An 18,371-nucleotide genomic window follows, 5' to 3' on the forward strand; every position below is an offset into this window, starting at 1 on the left:
ACTCTGGAACAGTTTTCCTTAACCCTATCTGTACGGCGACGCCGACATCGGCGTCATGAAGTGCCCAGTGCAATATACGCCGACGTCGGCGTCGTAATTACATTTTGCTTTAGTTATTCCTGAGTGATTCTGTATTCTGTTCTGACTCTACCTAGAGACTCAGTATGTGATACGATGTCTTATTTGAATATCAATGTTATTATAGTGTAATAACGTAAGTGTGTGTTGCGTGCATTTGTACTTGACAGTAACAATCAATTTTAACAGAAAATAACAAAAATAATGAGAAAGAAATGATATATGTGCATGTGTTGAGTAGTGGAGTTCCTCTTCCTTTGAGTTGCCAAGTGGCTGGGTAGTGAGTGCTTATCTCACCACCCCCCTCGGCTCAAGGACGCGGCCTCCCCTCCCTGCCTCCATTTCATCTTCCCGCTGTCTCTGTTCTCTTTCATTCTTCCTTCCTTCCTTCCTTCTACCTCCTCCCTCCAGTGTGTGTGTGTGTGTGTGAGAGAGAGAGAGAGAGAGAGAGAGAGAGAGAGAGAGAGAGAGAGAGAGAGAGAGAGAGAGAGAGAGAGAGAGAGAGAGAGAGAGAGAGAGACACAAGAAGAAGAAGAGCGTATCAGCTGTTAGGTTCAGTAGCTCTCCACGTGTTTATTCCAGTACCGCAAAGAGTTCCACGAAACTAGATAAACTTAGAGTAATCATGTTGAGCAAGTTTAGGACTTGAGTCTTGTTCAAGTGTAGTCATTGCCTCATCCTGTCTGGGTCCTCACTGGCAACTTCTCGAGCATTTAACGGTAGCAAGCTGTAACACTCTCTCCATTTGTCTTCGAGCTAACCACTGATGAACCAACAAATGCTACGGTCGCTGAGCCAATCAGCGCCCAGGATACAGAACACAGTGCTCTGGTTGGGCGCCTCCCATCCATCAGCAAATAGTGTGCCCTGTACGATCACACGTGGGCAAACTAGCTCAAGCAGAAGCGGCCGTAGCTGCGTTTTACATACGTGCGAGTCTTTGTCTATTCATCTGCAGTGCGCAACGTATTTTATTTCAATTTAATATTGTTTTAATATGTTCTTATTAATACTTTCTTAATTTTTTCATGTTGTTTACAATTTTTTTTAGGCTGGAAAATGCTTCTTTTACTGCAAAATAAGTAAAATAAGAAATATATTAAAATACCTCTATACCGCAAAATTCCGCGATATAGCGAAAAATCCGCAATATGAAACTAAATATTTACAATTTTAAAATCCGCGATACAGCGAGACCGCGATAAGTGAACCGCGATATGGTGAGGGATTACTGTATATATATATATATATATATATATATATATATATATATATATATATATATATATATATATATATTTTTTTTTCTCTTTCACCCATTCCTCTTCATTTATCTCATCTCCCTCTCTCTCTCTTCTTCCCTCGCTCCTGCCTGTTCCTCCTCGTTTTCCTCCTTTCTCCCTTGCTAATCCCCAGGTCAGACACAGGTGTTTACCCGCGGTCTACCGCCGGTCTGCCGTAGGTTGTCGGCGGTTGACCGCTGGTCGACCGGGCGCATCGTTGATATCTTTGAAAAATTTAAAGTTGACCGGCAGTGGTCGGCTGCGTCTACGGTCCTCAGGGTCGACCGGCGGTAGACTGGCGGTCTGCCGCCGACAATCCCCGATCTTACAGCCGGTCGACCGGCGACCGGCTTATCGGGAGTCATCGGGGACGATCGGGACCGGGACCGGGAATGTGTGAGAGCCCCTTTAATCTGCATTTCCTCCTGCCTATGACTTGACCTCTTTCAAGAAGAGTGTATCAAGACACCTCTCCATCCGAAATTGACCTCTCTTTTGGCCACTCTTTTCTCTTTGTGGGAGCAACGATTAGTAGCCTTTTTTTTTCTATACTTTCTTTTTGTTGCCCTTAAGCTGCTTCCTGTGCTGTAAAAAAAAAAAAAAAAATAGCCCATGTTGTTGTTAAGAGAATAACAAAATATAACCAGAGAAATTCCTAGTTTTTCCCTAAGGCTCGTGCCCCCCCTGGAAATTACTGACGCCCCCCAGGTTAAGAACTGCTGTTCTAAGGCTATATGGTGTGGGAGGGCATTTGTTTAAGGGGATCAGATCCCTTTATAAGGATGGGAGTGCCTCTGTGGTGAGTTGAGTGAGTTTTGATGTTGGTGTGGGTGTAAGACAGTGTGTGACAGTAGCTACCAAGTTAAGAAAAAACTGTAACCCCTTCTCCAAAAACATTTTCCACAATGTCTTTTAGGTTCACCTACAAATTCTAACACGATTAGCTCTTTTTTTTTTTTTTATAAATATAAAGTTAGATTTCCCAGCCACTTGTACTCAGATATTGTTTATTTGTTTTGATGTCCTGATTGCCAGATCAGGTATGTGGGTTCAACACACAGGAACCTGCAAATTAGAATATCTGAACACAAGGGGCTGTCATACAGAACAGGTAGACTGCTAATGGCCCTGGATTTTTCAGTAGTTAAGAATCGTTCTAGGGACAAGGGATACAAAATTAGGGAAAGTGATTTCAAAATCTTATTCGGAGCAAACCAGTCTTCAGATCTGAGAATTGCAGAATCATTGTTCATCCTTAAAGATAAGCCGGAGCTTAGCAACAGTGAATCATCATTCAAACTGAAAGTTATGGATTATGGTAGGTTAGCAGTTTGTCTTTATGTATATTTGTTTTCAATATTGTAAGTTTTTTTTGGGTTTTTGTACTATTAATTTTGGTCTCATTATTATAAATTGGTCCCAGGAGCTCATATTATAATTTTAGTTTCAGTTGTACTTTTAGTTTTATTGCTAGTTTTAAGATTGGAACCATCAGTTCAAGTTTACCTCAGTGATAGACTCTCTGTAGCTGCCTCTAGTCAACTTGGTGTGTCCAAAGAGGTAAAACCCAGTGATTTTACTTTGTTTTTACATTTTGCAGTATGTCTAAAGATGGGAAGTATTTTCCCAAAACTTCACAGGAAGAATAAGGATACTGAACTTACTGGGGTTATTCAGTTTCATTGGAACATGTCTATTCTATACATAGCTATTCTCATATATGCAGTTACAACTTTAATGACCTCAAGAAGATTGTTCAAGCCAAAACATTTAATGAAATTAAAGCAAAGTTAAATTTGATAAGCAGATTCGGAGATGGGACCCCACATGTGTAGTTTCCTGCCTGTATATTACAGCTAGATAAATTTAACTAGGTAATTACACATAAAAAATGGACAGTTATATTGTTAATGGTCTTGTACAAAATTCAAGGACTAATTCAAATTCAAGTATTGAAGTACTAATTGCCTTCACTGAAATATTTCTAATACAACAGAGGACTTCGGTTTCAAGCATATCCTTTGGGTGTACTCTGGGCGGCGAGGAATCCACTGTTGGGTATGTGATGCTAGTGCTCGCATGCTCTCTCAGTCAGGACGCTCCACCGTGGCCGAGTACATGGAGTTGGTGAAGAGCGGTGGTTCCCTAAACAAGAAAATCTCCATACCCTTGAAAAAGCATCCATTCATCAAGTTAGTTTTTTATCTCTGGTTCAGAGTTACTGTGGAACTTAACTGTAGCTAACTTGCCATTCTTATATGTCTTAGTCATGTTTGTTTTGTGTTGCTTTTGAGTAAAGGAAGCAATAATTAGTTATTTTCAAGTCTTGTTTTATCCATATGTCAAGCCACTTCAATTTTTGTCATCATATTCGCCAATAGATATCGCTTCCAGATAATATAGATTGTATTGCCATGAAGAAAGAAATTTGCATGTCTAATGCAAACCAACCTGACATTACAGACGTGCAGAAGGCATTGCGAGAAAGTATTTTGAAGAGGCATTACTGGAGGAACAAGACTTTCTGGGAACATCTGAGAGGTGGGGCAAGTTCCTCAGCTTCATTCCAGATCAGAGTCTACAGGAGTCTCTTGAGGGACTCATGCCACAGTGCAGTAACTCTTTGCAGCGCTGGAACATCATACAGCAGGAAGTTAACAAGGCCATAAACAAGGTAGAGAAAATGGGAGAGTTTACCAAAGAAATTCAGTACAGTAGAACCTCGTTTATCCAGCATTCAAAACAATGGCACCCTCAAAACAATGGCAAAAATCTGGGGACTGAATTAACTTTTTTTTTTTATTTATTTTTTTTTTTTATGTAGCTTGTAGGATCTGTAGATTTACTGAGTACTGAGCGGTCAGCGAGTTGAGCAGACTCGGTGCAGCCAGTTGATACGCGTCTAACACACGTACCGTCCACACACTGCGTAACCTCACCCTGTAACATCCTTTGATGCAACGCACAAAAAACAACAACTGGCGGAACGGGAGTGAACTCCGACGCATAACATGTATGTTCACGTGGGTGCTACGCAGTGTTGTTACAAGGTCCCGTCCACTCTGGCGTTTCTGTTACACGACGGAGTTATGTTACGATGTTCTGTTCATTTGTGTGTACCTGGCCTAACACAGCCTTGTTACGATACGGTGCTCTGTTCATGTGTGTGATGCGGCCGCATATTTACAAACTCACTCAACAAACTTCGACACTCCCACACACTCATGTGTCCATGCGCTCTCTCTCTCTCTCTCTCTCTCTCTCTCTCTCTCTCTCTCTCTCTCTCTCTCTCTCTCTCTCTCTCTCTCTCTCTCTCTCTCTCTCTCTCTCTCTCTCTCTCTCTCTCTCTCTCTCCAAGTTGTAACAAGAAATAAGAAGTTCGATTACGAAATGCGCGGTGTTAAACTCACAAGCGTTCAATGTGTTAAGGACCTGGGGGTCAAAATGGCGTCAAACCTCAAATTCTCACATCAATGCATCGATGTAGCAAATAAAGCGAACAGAATGTTGGGCTTCATTAAAAGAAACTTTTTATTCAAGAATAAAGATGTAATACTTCCGCTATACAATAGTTTAGTCAGACCCCATTTGGAATATGCGGTACAGTTTTGGTCTCCTCACCATGCAAAGGACATTGCTAAATTAGAAGGTGTTCAGTGTCAGGCAACAAATCCTACGAAGAAAGGCTTTCCACCCTTAACATGTTTTCTCTTGAGAAACGTCGCCTCCGAGGAAAACTGATCGAATGTTTTAAAATATAATATAAAAAATATATAAAAGTCTTGTTAGTGAGTGATTTTAACTGTAAGGAGGTAAATTGGGAGATACAGTCGTCCCTCAAATAGTAAGGGGTTAGGGACCCAGGACCCCCGTACTATTTGAAAATCCGTATAAAATTAGTGCCCCCCCTAGAAACACTCCTGGGCACTCCTACGGAATCCGAGTCCCGCATGGCTCAGCTGTTACCCATGGGCCCAAGTTGTCAGTTATGCATTTTCTGCTGCAGCTACAGTGTAGTGTTACCACGCTGTGGGTGTCGAAGCCCCGTTACTGGTCAGGTTATTTAAAATTTGGTTGGAGTAGTTTAAATATGCGTCCCTTAACTTTATAATATGGAGGTGTAATGTTGTATTTTGGAGGCGCAGAGTCAATCCACAATTACTGTTTCGTATCTTATTTCAAGTATGAATTAGAGAGCAATAGAAACTGTGATAGAAAGTAAGAGAGAGTGTGAGTGTATGACATGGCTCACTCGCTGACAATGTGGAACGGGCGCTGCCAAGATGGCTAAGTTGCCCAGCGTGGTAACACTACAGCAGAAAATGCATAACTGGCAACTTTGGCTGGCGAGTAGAAGCTCAGCCAGGCTGTACCCGGATTTACGTGGTATGCTCTCCCTACCGCAACTTAATTCATACCAAAATGTAACTTCTTCTAAATCTGAATTCTTCTGCAAGGTGAATACCTTTCTCGAACGCTTTGGGGTGCTTTCAGCAGGTGTTTTGGCTTGTCTTTTGGGTCCCATGTTCATGATATGTGGTAATGGAGAAGCGTAGCTGAGGTTTTGCACACACACGGACTTAGGGAAAGCGCATAGGTTTCAATCTGGCAAAACAATGTTTTTGATGTTGTGCACACACATGGACTGAGGGGATGTGCATGGGTGGCAGTCTGTTAGAACAGTGTTGCCACTCACGCCTTGGCTACTTGTTGTGACAAGCGGGAAATTTAAAAATCCTATAAAAATCTTCTATGACAATCCGTTTAAAACCGAAACCATACTATTGGAAACCGCAGTATTTGAGGGATGACTGTATTTGAAAGTGGAGGTAGTGAAACGGCATGGGAGGGGAAAGATTTATAACCCAGTAGCAGCGGGGATCATGTTTCTTAGTGGTCCCTCCAAGCGAGAAAAATTAGAAAAATTACCCCTCACACAAACCATTTCATAATATATAGCAAAGCATTTGTGATCAGATTATGTATCATCTATTTTTGGGGGTTTAAATCATGGCACAAATTTGGCCTGTTGCTGCTACACAGTAAAGCCATAAATCTGTCCTGTCGCTGCTACCGGGTTAAGATTGACGATGGAAAACTTGATGACGCAATGGGCGAAGGAATACATGAGATTCAGATGTGACGACGAACCGGCGAGACTGGACCTGGTGTTAATAAAGGGTAAGGGAATGCTTTTGATGAATGAATTAAGGTATGGGTGCTCCCTGGGAAAGAGTGATCACGTGATAATCGAGTTGGAAACAGAGGAGGAAGGAAGTGAGGGGGATGAATCATATTAAAGAAACTGGTTAAATTATAGGAAGGTAGACATGGAAAATCTCAGGATATACTATGGAGAGCTAGACTGGGAAGAGTTAAAGAGAACAAGGGAGGTGCAAGAAAAGTATGATATTTTTATGGAGGCGTATAAATCAGGAGTTATGAAATTTGTACCAGAATACAAACCTAAAGAAAAAAGAAAAAGGACTGGTTCAATGCAAAATGTGTTCAGGCAAAAGAAAAAAAGACAGCGTGGAAGACATTGAAAAAACAAACCAAAAAACAAAGGAATAAAGAAGATTTTAAGACAGCAAGAAATGAATACATGAAAATAAGGAGAGAAGAAGAGAAGGGATATGAAAAGGATATTGTAGAAAAGTGCAAGGAAGAGCCTAAACTGTTTTATAGATTTATAAATGGAAAGATCAAACCAAGGGAAGCAATAGAAAGATTGAGTGATGGGAATATGATAATTGAAGATCCTAAAGACATGACTGAGCTACTAAACAAAAAGTTCCAACAAGTTTTTACAAAAGAATCACAATTCAACGAAGTGCAAGATAACAAGATAAATGTTCTTATGGAACAAATCATAGTAACTAAAGAGGAGATATATATAATGATGGAGGAGCTGGAAGAGAGGAAAGCAGTAGGACCGGATGGAGTCTCAGGTTACATATTGAAAGAATGCAGAAATCATCTGGTTGGACCAGTATGTAATGTGTATATTTTAATGTACATGTGAATTTGTGAATGTATGTCGCAACGCCATGGTATGGCCATCATAAAATACTCAATAACAACTGGTAAAGTACCAAAGGAGTGGCGGAGGGCTGAAGTGATCCCCATATACAAAAGTGGAAAAAAGGAAGAATCCCTGAACTACAGACCCATATCATTGACCAGTGTTGTATGTAAAATATGTGAGAAAGTGATAAAGAAACAATGGATGAGATTCCTAGAAGAGCAGAATATAATCACAAGTAAACAATATGGATTTAGAAAAGGGTGCTCATGTGTTACAAACTTATTGAGCTTTTACTCAAGAGTGACAAACATAATACAGGAGAAGGACGGATGGATTGATTGCATTTACTTGGACCTGAAGAAGGCATTTGACAAAGTTCCACATACAAGATTACAGGTAACTCTCGATTTACGTGAGTATTGTGTCGTTGAAGAGGTCGCGTAAATCAAAAACAATGTAAATCAAACAAGAGGTAGATTTGTACCTTTATTGCCTACTGTATCACTCTGACTCCTCTCCCTCTCATGGTTCCTCCTCTGGCTGCCCTTTCCCTCGTGGTAGCACAGCAGCGAGGGTGTTGTTGTTGAGTAGCGTGGCAGCGTGGGTACTGTATTGTTGTTCAAGTGGTGCACGGGAAGAACTGAGCTCAGCTGTGTGGCAGCGGCGCTGTGTGAGTCCAGTTGCATGAGACATCTGGTGGCCACTCCATAAAATACGTGTAAATTAAACATTTATTTTGATTTTGGACCCCGCGTTATTTAAAAAACGCATAAACCAAACTCGCATAAATCGAGAGCTACCTGTACTATGTAAGCTGGAGAATAAAGAAGGATTGAAAGGGAAAATGAAAAACTGGATGGAAAGTTACTTAAGGGGAAGAGAGATGAAAACAGTGGTAAAGGACATGAAATCAAATTGGAAAATTGTAGATAGTGGAGTGCCTCAAGGATCGGTATTGGCACCATTACTTTTCCTAGTACAGTACCCTCTCAAGTTTCGCGCTATCCGAGTTTTGCGATCCTCGAGTTTAGCGCTTAATCCTAAATTCTTACCATCCCAACTTTCGCGCATTACTGCCACGAGTTTCGCGTTGTTTTGACATGTAGGGGTCACGTTTACCTTCTGTCGGCATCATGCGTGCTGCCATAAAAGGCGGTGTCCAACCGTTGGGGGTATGGGCAACCGCGGTTGCCCGAATGCCCAACTAGGAGCGAGTTGTTGGTTGTACGTGTGAATGGAAAACGGTTGTGGGTACGAGCGTGGGTACGTGGGTACTGCGCAGCTGTATGTAAACAAACAGCAACGGCTGTGGTTGAGGAGTGAGGAGCAGTGGAAAATGGCCCACTAAGAGACTCGTAAAATGGACTGGCAGAGCTGCTTTGCTTACTACTTGATTAACAAGATAAGGGAACACACCGTGCTGTGGAACAACATCCTCCCCCCAAAATTTTCTCCAGTCTGAAAATTGTAGAACTCCTGGTGGTTTTCCTCTTCTTCTTCTTTTGACCTGTAATGCATGGCAGTGACGGTGAAAAGTAATAGTGGAAAATTGCAAAAGGGCATAGAAAAGCAAAATCTGGGAAAGCAAACGACAAAAAAACACCTAAGTTCAGGGTAAAATGTATAAGTGCGCATTGTTAAGTAACTAAGTGCATGTTGTGAAGTATAAAAGTGTGGAGAAGGAGGACCTAAGAAGCGATACAAAGCATTACAGGTCAAAAGAAGAAGAAGAAGGTCCACTACACTGGCCGGTGTTGCAAGAAATATCTCCCCGCTGAAATTAGTCATTCTGCTGTTCACCACGCATGTGCGTTGTGGGAACACACAGCATTAAAAGTATTAATTTGCCTGGTTTTGTTCTAGTTTGTCTGCTTGTGGTCTTTGTGAGTGTTGAGGGAAATATGGAAACAGTAAGCAAGTTGAACCTCTGAGAGCTATTTTGTGGCTGCGGCGGCGGGTTTACGTATAATAGGCATTGAAAAGTCAATCATGATATTAGTGATATAATGATTTATGACAGAAAGAGTTAGCATATTATTTCATAACACACAGAAAACTACCAGAAAATATAGGTTTGTCCAACTGTCCCACGGGTGACCGCGACAGCCCTTACTTTAGCAGACGACACCACGTGGATCACAAGCGTGTTTTCAGAATTGCCAGCCAATTCTAAGGCAGCCACCTTTAACTGTGGCTTCAAACGACCATTTCTTCCTATTACCAAGGTACGCATTTTGAGATAACAAGGGGGTAAAGTCGAAAAATTTGAGATAACAAGGGAGTAAAGTAAAAAAAAGTCATTTTTTCTGTGGGTCGGAACCAATAACCGCTTTTTCATGGATTTCAATACCCCGAGTTTCGTGATCCTCGGGTTTAGCGCTATACCTTCGGAATGAAGCAAGCGTGAAACTCGAGAGGGTACTGTATGTGTAAATGATATGCCAGAGGGAGTAAACAGTTATATGAGCCTGTTTGCAGAAGATGCAAAACTGCTAAGACATATAAGAAACAGTAAAGACTGTGAAATTCTGCAAGATGACCTGAACAAGATTTGGGAATGGAGTATGAAATGGGAGATGGAATTCAGTGTGAAAAAATGTCATGTAATGGAACTGGGAAAGAGTGAAGGGAGACCAAAATGGACATATAAAATGGGAGATGGAGAAATATTAAAGAAAGTTCAAGAAGAGAGAGATCTGGGAGTGACAATACAAGATAATCAACAGCCTGAGAGTCATGTTAATAGGATATTCGGTGATACGTATAAAATGGTGAGAAATATGGGATTAGCATTCCACTACATGGATAAGGATATGATGAAATAGTTAATAACCACTATGATTAGACCAAAATTGGAATGTGTGGAGGTGGTGTGGTCTCCCCGTAAGAAGAAACACATAAAAAAAAATAGAAAGAATACAAAGGATGGCAACAAAAATGGTTCCAGAACAGGATGGATTGACATATGACGAGATTAAAGGAAATGGACCTTCCAACACTGGAACAAAGAAGAGAAAGGGGAGACCTAATATAAACTTCTAAATTATTGAGTAAAATGGAAGAAGTAGTAGATAATGAGGAGTTACTACTAAGAGAAGGAATTAACACCAGGAACACAAGAGGACACAGTAAAAAATTGAGGAAGGCAAAATGTTTGAGAGACATAAAGAAATATAGCTTCCCACAAAGAAATATAGAAGTTTGGAACAGACTAAGTGAGGATGTAGTATCGGCGAAGAGTGTGCAAAACTTAAAGGAAAAGTTGGACAGATACGGAGACGGGACCACGAGCATAAGCCCAGGCCCTGTAAAACTACAACTAGGTAAATACAACTAGGTAAATACAACTAGGTAAATACACACACACATACACACACACACACACACACACACAGAAGAGGAAATGAGTAGGGTGTTGGAAGGGAGGGGCAGAAGGGAGTCAGGTCATGTACAGTCGCGATATGAAGTGATGTCGCCGCTCTCAGAATGTTTCGTACGGGAGCATTTGAAGGTAACGGAAGTGATGTGTATTTATTGTTGTTGTTATAATGTTCCGTTTTAATGATAATCTATAATACGTTGTGATGTAAAACACGGTAAAATAACGTAGTAGTACCTGAATTACAATTGTACATTCATTTGTTTTAAAAAATGCGACTGCAAATGTCATGTGTTGTCTTCAGTACTGAAGACAACCTTGAAATGATTTAGCTCATGTCGTGTGCTTATCTTTGCAAAACAGTTGTTATACGTCGTTCAGATTTATATATATATATATATATATATATATATATATATATATATATATATATATATATATATATAAATATATATATATATATATATATATATATATATATATATATATATATATATATATATATATATATATATATATATATATATATATATATATATATATATATATACATATATATATATATATATATATATATATATTCTGGCTCATTCCATGAACTGTCTTCTGCAGTTATTAATACAGTTGCGATACACACGCACAGTATGGCACGAAGCGAATGGACAGTTACTGACATTACTTTGCGTTTTTTTTATTAAGAAACGATCAAATAATAAGGTTTCACATTAAACACCTTTTAATCACTATGATGGCTTCTTATCATAAGCATGGGTACTGAAATATATAGTAACATTGCTCAGTAATGATGATGAATGAAGAATGCCTTCATAGGTAGGGTTGCCATATCTGAACTATCAAAATTACGGACACCTCTTCGAACACTTGACCATAGCCTAATATTTGGCAACGCTGCGGTTACCCGCCCGCTACCACGACAACCTCCATTTCAAAGCCATATATTCTCATTTCCCCACCTTCCTCGATTATTCTATGGCACTTATAAGCTGTGGACATGTTCCATTGATCACCTCCAAGCATTAGAAGTCTACATGAAGCTTTTGTCATCGTTATATTGACCAAGAAAGGCAATGATGTTTGCGATCGGCGGCAAAGAGTGAGCTTGGAGTTACAAAACACGACTATTCTGAAGCTATTTATTCATATTTTTCCATCCGACTATCCCATGGTAGTCATAGGCTGTGAGCATCTTCCCTTGATCACTATCATTCATTAGAAGTCCACGGAAAGCTTTTGTTATCGTTATGTTGACCACAAAAGGCAAAGAGTGAGTCAGGGGTGAATAATAGGTATGGTGCGCGGGCAATGACGTCATCATCAAACGAGAGTATAAATTAAATAAATTACGCCATCCTAGTTTAGGATATCGACTAATTATGCATGTCCTATATATTGTGCATATGTTAGATTTATTGTTGTCAACAATGATCATGAAAAGATAATTTTACTTTCTGTTTGAGTAATATGTCGATATTTGGACTTCATTTGACTTGTTCCTTGGTGAACGAAAACATTTTGTGTCAAAATATTTCGACAAGTCTTCGTAAGACATCATGGAATATTTCTTTTCTATTTTTTTCTAGCTTGTAAAATATATTTATTTAAGTTATGATGAAGATACAGGAAAATAATGGTACTCTTGAAAATATATAACGATACTTGCTTGATCGAAAATAAACGTACACGACGACATCACTTCATATCGAGACTGTACTTACCGAAGCCCTGACCTGACTCTCCCTTCTGCCCCTCCCTCCCCACACCCTTCTCCTTTCTTGTTTTCATCTTCTCTATCTCTCCCTGTTTCTGCCACTCCTTTTCCTTGTTCTTCCTTCTTACATCTGTATTTTTTTTATCACTCCCTTTGTCCCTCTCCTCCTCCCTTTCCCCTTCCCTGTATTTACCTAGTTGTGATATGAAGGAAGTGAGCTTCGCTCATATGAGAATGGCACGGAAAAGTTGTGTGGCAGCCTAGGAGTCACGCTGACCCATAAAACCCTACGCAAACTTCTAAATTACGGCGGAAAAAGGCAGGAGTAACTTTCTGGCATTTTTAAATGAAAAGGGTGCGTTATACGCTGCAAAATACGGTAATTCACCTAAAATGTTGGTACACATGGTGTAATTACTTAAACCGTATCATTGTAGTGTAAGCTACGTGTGTTGATACCAGATAATTCCGGAGACTGCAACTCAGCTACTCAGCTACCCTTGGCAGGCTGGCTCGCATTCGCTGCCCTGGAGACAGGCAGGGGTGAGTGGGTCTGTTGCCTGGCAACGGACAGGGATTGACGGTGGGCAAATCACACCCACCTAAAGTCCCCCTCAAAGATCTGAGTTGCCTGGCAAAGAATAGTGACCACCCACAACAGGCTGTGACGTAGGCAGACGAAGAGGTGTCTCAAATAGGTGAAGAAACACCTTGTGATGATTGTAGTGGAGGTGTGGTGCGGGACGGGACATTCGCGGGGTGTAGCAAGGCTGACTCGACTCACGGGGTCAGAAAGGTTGCGCGCGCTTGGTCAGCATTTTGATAGCTTGCACAGAGACCGCCTCTCTGCTCCCACACAATGTTTACTGTTATATTATGTTAGAGAGAGAGATATAACACTTTGGATTGGTTCGTTACACGCGTGCCACCATTTATGTTAGTCTTTTTGGTAGATAGTTTATATGTCTGTTTAGGGTAACATGTGTATTGTTTGTTAATGGTATTCAGGCTCACACTGTTACCTCGCTGTCTGGGCTGGAGTCATAGTAGCTTGCACCTCAGAGTTGATTGAAGTTAGTGAAGTAACAACAGGCCTTACCATAAGTTGTGAATTGGAAGTGATGTAGATATGGCTGAGCAGACTGCCTTCACTTCTGTCTTTTCTCTCTGGTTATAAAAACGTGCGTTGAGTTTTAATTATATTATAGTCTTACACGTATTTACAGTGAATGTGAGGAGTCGCCTTTAAAAGCCGACACCCTGTGAGGCACATGTCTTGCTGTTCGCCTTGCCTGTCTTGATTTGCCTTCACCGCTGCTAGTCCTGGCTCTTGCCGTTGATGACCACTAATAAGCCGGTGTCCACTACAGCACATTCCTAATGTGGCGCCACTCTCTCCCAAGGCTATAAACAGCTTACCTTTCACAAAACATTCGGTGGCGCGATACAGAGCTTGTGTTTCGACACTTACATTCCTACATTCATATGAACGTGATATTATATACATTAGTGCCTTACACGCCACCATTCTCGCCGCTGGTGCCGCAGGTGAGTACAGTTCAGAAATATGTGGCCAGCATCTCACATGCGAACAGAACACCGTATCATAACAAGGCCGTGTTAGGCTAGGTACTCATGTGAACAGAACATCGAAACGAAACTTCATCGTGTAACAAAAACGCCAGTGTGGATGGGATCTCGTAACAACACTACGTAACATCTGGGTGAACATACTGTATTTCCCGCCATATAAGACGATCATCTCACTGGCGGCAGACACCTTGCGACAGCCACTGATTTTTAAGGTTGCAAAGTGTCTTGAATGTTGCAGAACAAGTTGCAAGGTGTCGGCGGCATGGTCTCGGCCTATCTCGGGCTGTGTGCAACAATTATTGTCATCGGCGATTTCTTTGGCTGAGGCAAAATTGTCACAGACATCTCGCAGCACCAACCATGACACCGACCCTTGGCGACAGTTGTCTGAAACAGCTGGCGGCAAGTTTCCGACAGCCGCCTACTGTCTGCAACTGGCAGCGGCCAAAACAGGATTAAACTTGTATTGTGTCCCATCACCGACTGTCGCCGGTCATAATCTGCGACAGTCTGGGACAGTCTGCGACAGTAGGTGATACAATTTCAACGTGTCTGCGGCATGACAATAGCAGCATTGCCGACTTGTGAAAATTGGGTGGCAACAAGCCGGCGACATGCTGCCGACAGCCTGCAGCATGCTGGCCACACTTGGCGACAACTTGCAACAGGTTTAAATTTGCTCTCTAAACTACATATCGGCGGCTATTGGATATGGTCGCCGATTAGTATGACCGTTTGTTGCTGACTAACTCCGGCTGCCGCCTTTTGTCGCTGATCACAATCGCCACGTCACTGACTATTGCGGTTCATCGGCAACAGATTTTCCCGTTCCCTTTTTTTTTTTTTTTTTTTTTTTTTTTTTTTTTTTTTGGGGCAGTCGCACCGAATAGCAGACAGTTGTAGATTGTTGGCAATAGCGGTCACAAGTGGTTTCTGACAAGTGCCCACACCCATCGATTAACGGACAAAACTAGAATTTCGTCGCCGATACTAGACAAATCGGGCTGTCGCGCGCTGTCTGCCACCAGTGGCGTGACCGTCTAAGATGCACCGCAGTATAAGACACACCTATAATTTGGCAAGATATATTTAGAAAAAAAGAAAAAAAAAATACTCCACATTTTCCCTGAACTTAATATGTATGCAGTATTAGATTTGGCCACCTTACTTACAATTATGACTATTGAGGCAGTAATGAGACAAAATCTTGCTTTTGTTGTTTAATGAGTCAGGTAGGGTTAACAGGAGGTGTAGGACAACAACAGCTGCGGGGGCGACGGGCAGTGGCTTCCCAGGTGGCGGGACTGGGTGGTGCTGTGGTCTCGACTGCTGCTTCCTCTCTCCCCCCGTTCCTCGCGCCCAGCATGAACCTCACCTCCGAGGCCGGCGACTGAACCGCACAGCGCTCTGCTTCGAAAACCCAGTGAACCTGCCCACACAATCATTATTCCTAACTAGCATGAAACATTATACTGCAACTATGATACCGTATGTTGCTTTGTGCCCTTCTCTGTGTTCAAAGTGTTCCACTGTTGGTTGAAGAATTACAGTGCTCTTACCCCCAGCAGCTGTGACTTTGAAATGTAAACAGAAGAGTTGGTTGATAGATTCACTCGCTGTGCAGTGTGCAGGCGGTAACTTTCTCTGAGCTACTGAGGGAACTAACCACACGTGGATGCTATGTTTGATGGGCAATCTCGATCTAGACTTTCATGGACTGTATACCTATTTTCAAGTAGAAATAGATGTTGATTAATTTCTGTCAATCATATTATGTTGTAATAGTTAGTTTTACAATGAGAAACAAAAATGTGTTTGTAATACCCCGCGACCTCATGGGGGGTTATATCTCTTTACTTTTTAATGAATTTGAAACAATTTTATTATTTAATTTAATGAATATAGACAAATTGTTTTTTTATATTTGTCCCTATTGTTCTTATTTGGTCTTTTCTTTAATTCCTCCATGCCTTATTTCTATTTCTTCTTGCTGTCTCACACCTCCATCCAAACCATGTTTTCTCTCCTTTAGTTTTTACTGTGTAGAATGAAACATATATCTTTATTCCTCTGTTGTAAATATTCATAAAAGTGTCATATTTATCTTGAATATTAGTACTCCTCTTCATATCAGTCCAGTCTACCCCACTGAAGAAAGTCTTGAGTCCAACGTAATCTGCCTTAGCATAGTTTTTCCTTTTTTCCTTATAAGCCTCTTCTTGATATTTGCATCCTTCCAAAGTTTTCATCTCCAATAGTTCATGGTCGCTCTTTCCTAAGGGGCACTCATGACTGATTCCTTCATCCAATTCCACGTTTTGTGTGAAAATTAGGTCAAGTCTTGATGGTTTGTCATCCCCTCAACCTTGTTTCACCTTACACCCACTGCGTCATCAGGTTATCTGTTACCAGCTTCAATAGTTTACTTCTCCAAATATTTTCACCACCCTCCGTTACAAAATCTTCCCATTTCACTTCTTTACAATTGAAGTCTCCTGTTAATATTACCTTTTTATTATTTCTTATTTCATCTGTCAGTGCCCGTATTGTATTTTTCAGCATAGTGTTACATCCTTCTTCATTCCAACTTTTGGTTTTAGGGGGGACATAGGCTGTTATTATGTTATTCTTCTCTCCACCTTTTACCAGTACCTGCACAGCTATCACCTACACAGTCATTTCCATATCTCACTTCAGTCACTTTCAAGTTTTGTTTCGTCTTTATCATCCTCCTCCCTTTCCTTCTTTCCTATCTTTTCTGTGTGTGTGTGTGTGTGTGTGTTTGTGTGTGTGTGATTTTTTTATTTACCACCTTCTTCTTCCAGGGTGATAAGAAGAGCATACGGAAGAACCTTTTGACAGAGATCGTCCTATATTATACATATCCACGCCTTGACATCAATGTATCCAAAGGCCTCAACCACTTGCTCAAGTCTCCTTTCTGCATTCACCCGAAGACTGGCCGTGTGTGTGTCTGCTTCAGCCCACACAAAGCAGAAGAGTTTGACCCTCTGCTCGTCCCTTCTGTCAAGTAAGGATGAAACATGCTGTATTTGCTGGCACATTTTTTGACCCTTGAACCTAAAAACACTTAGCCCAAAATTAGGCGTCAACAAAATTTTTTAATTGAAAATCACAACCTTTACATTTTAAAATTTTAGGGTCCATGAAGTTGATGAAGAACATTGCCTAACATTCATGTTTATCATTCAGTTTGCTTGAATGTTATACAGTAGAACCTCGTTTATCTGGCACAAACGGGGGAAAGCTTGTGCTGGATAAACCGTTTTTCCATTGTTTTGAGGCTTACTCCTATAGAACTGCCTTTTTTTTTTTTTTTTTTTTTTTTTCTCTCTACTAGTAGGCTTTCTTGGTTGGGCCTGGTGGTCGACCCAAGTCCATCTTGGCACAGGGAGGTGTTTATAGGGGCGCCATCTATTCCAGGCTGGTAGTGGCTGATTTGAACCCACGTAATAATAATAATAATAAATGGTTTATTCATTTGTTGGCAGCAATAAGGCTGAAAATACACAAGATGAGATGAGTGTGGGGTGGAGTGTGTATTTACCTAGTTGTAGTTTTACAGGGCCTGGGCTTATGCTCGTGTGGTCCCGCCTCCACATCTGTATTTGTCCAGCTTTTCCTTAAAGTTGTGCACACTCTTCGTCAATATTACATCCTCAGTTAGTCTGTTCCAAACCTCTATATTTCTTTGCGGGAAGCTATATTTCTTTATGTCTCTCAAGCATCTTCCTTTCCTCAACTTTTTACTGTGCCCTCGTGTGTTGCTGACGTTTCTTCCTTCTCTTATTAGTAACTCTTCATTGTCTACTTCCTCCATTTCAATCAACAGTTTATAAATTTGTATTAGGTCTCCCCTTTCTCTTCTTTGTTCCAGTGTTGGTAGGTCCATTTCCTTTAACCTTTCTTCATATGACAGTCCCTCCAGTTCTGGAACCATTTTTGTTGCCATCCTTTGTTTTCTTTTTATTTTTTTTGTGTTTCTTCTGTTTCCGCATATTCCAATTTTGGTCTAATCATAGTGGTTATTATCTTTTTCATCATATCCTTATCCATGTAGTGGAGTGCTAATCCTATATTTCTTACCATTCTATATGTATCACTGAATATCCTATTAACCCGTACAGTGTCGTTTTTTGTCATTGATAGGGGTCATGCCTTGTTCCACTTTTTTTTTTTTTTTTTTTTTTCCCTAAAAATGAAAAAAAAATAAAAATTATTTGATATATATATATATATATATATATATATATATATATA

The 18,371-nt window shown here is 40.7% G+C and overlaps 1 protein-coding gene across 3 annotated transcripts in view; it reads left to right on the forward strand.

The window, feature by feature from the left end:
* LOC127007623 (DNA primase small subunit-like) overlaps nt 1–18,371 on the forward strand; it is a 72,240-nt gene that overhangs the window by 43,548 nt on the left and 10,321 nt on the right. For all 3 annotated transcript variants that reach the window (XM_050878773.1, XM_050878774.1, XM_050878775.1), the window contains 3 exons: nt 3,358–3,553; nt 3,825–4,035; nt 16,916–17,121. In XM_050878773.1, the coding sequence (XP_050734730.1) occupies nt 3,358–3,553; nt 3,825–4,035; nt 16,916–17,121 (613 nt within the window). The remainder of the gene's footprint in view (nt 1–3,357; nt 3,554–3,824; nt 4,036–16,915; nt 17,122–18,371) is intronic.

This window comes from Eriocheir sinensis, chromosome 36 (genome assembly GCF_024679095.1).
Source record: "Eriocheir sinensis breed Jianghai 21 chromosome 36, ASM2467909v1, whole genome shotgun sequence".
NCBI lineage: Eukaryota > Metazoa > Arthropoda > Malacostraca > Decapoda > Varunidae > Eriocheir > Eriocheir sinensis.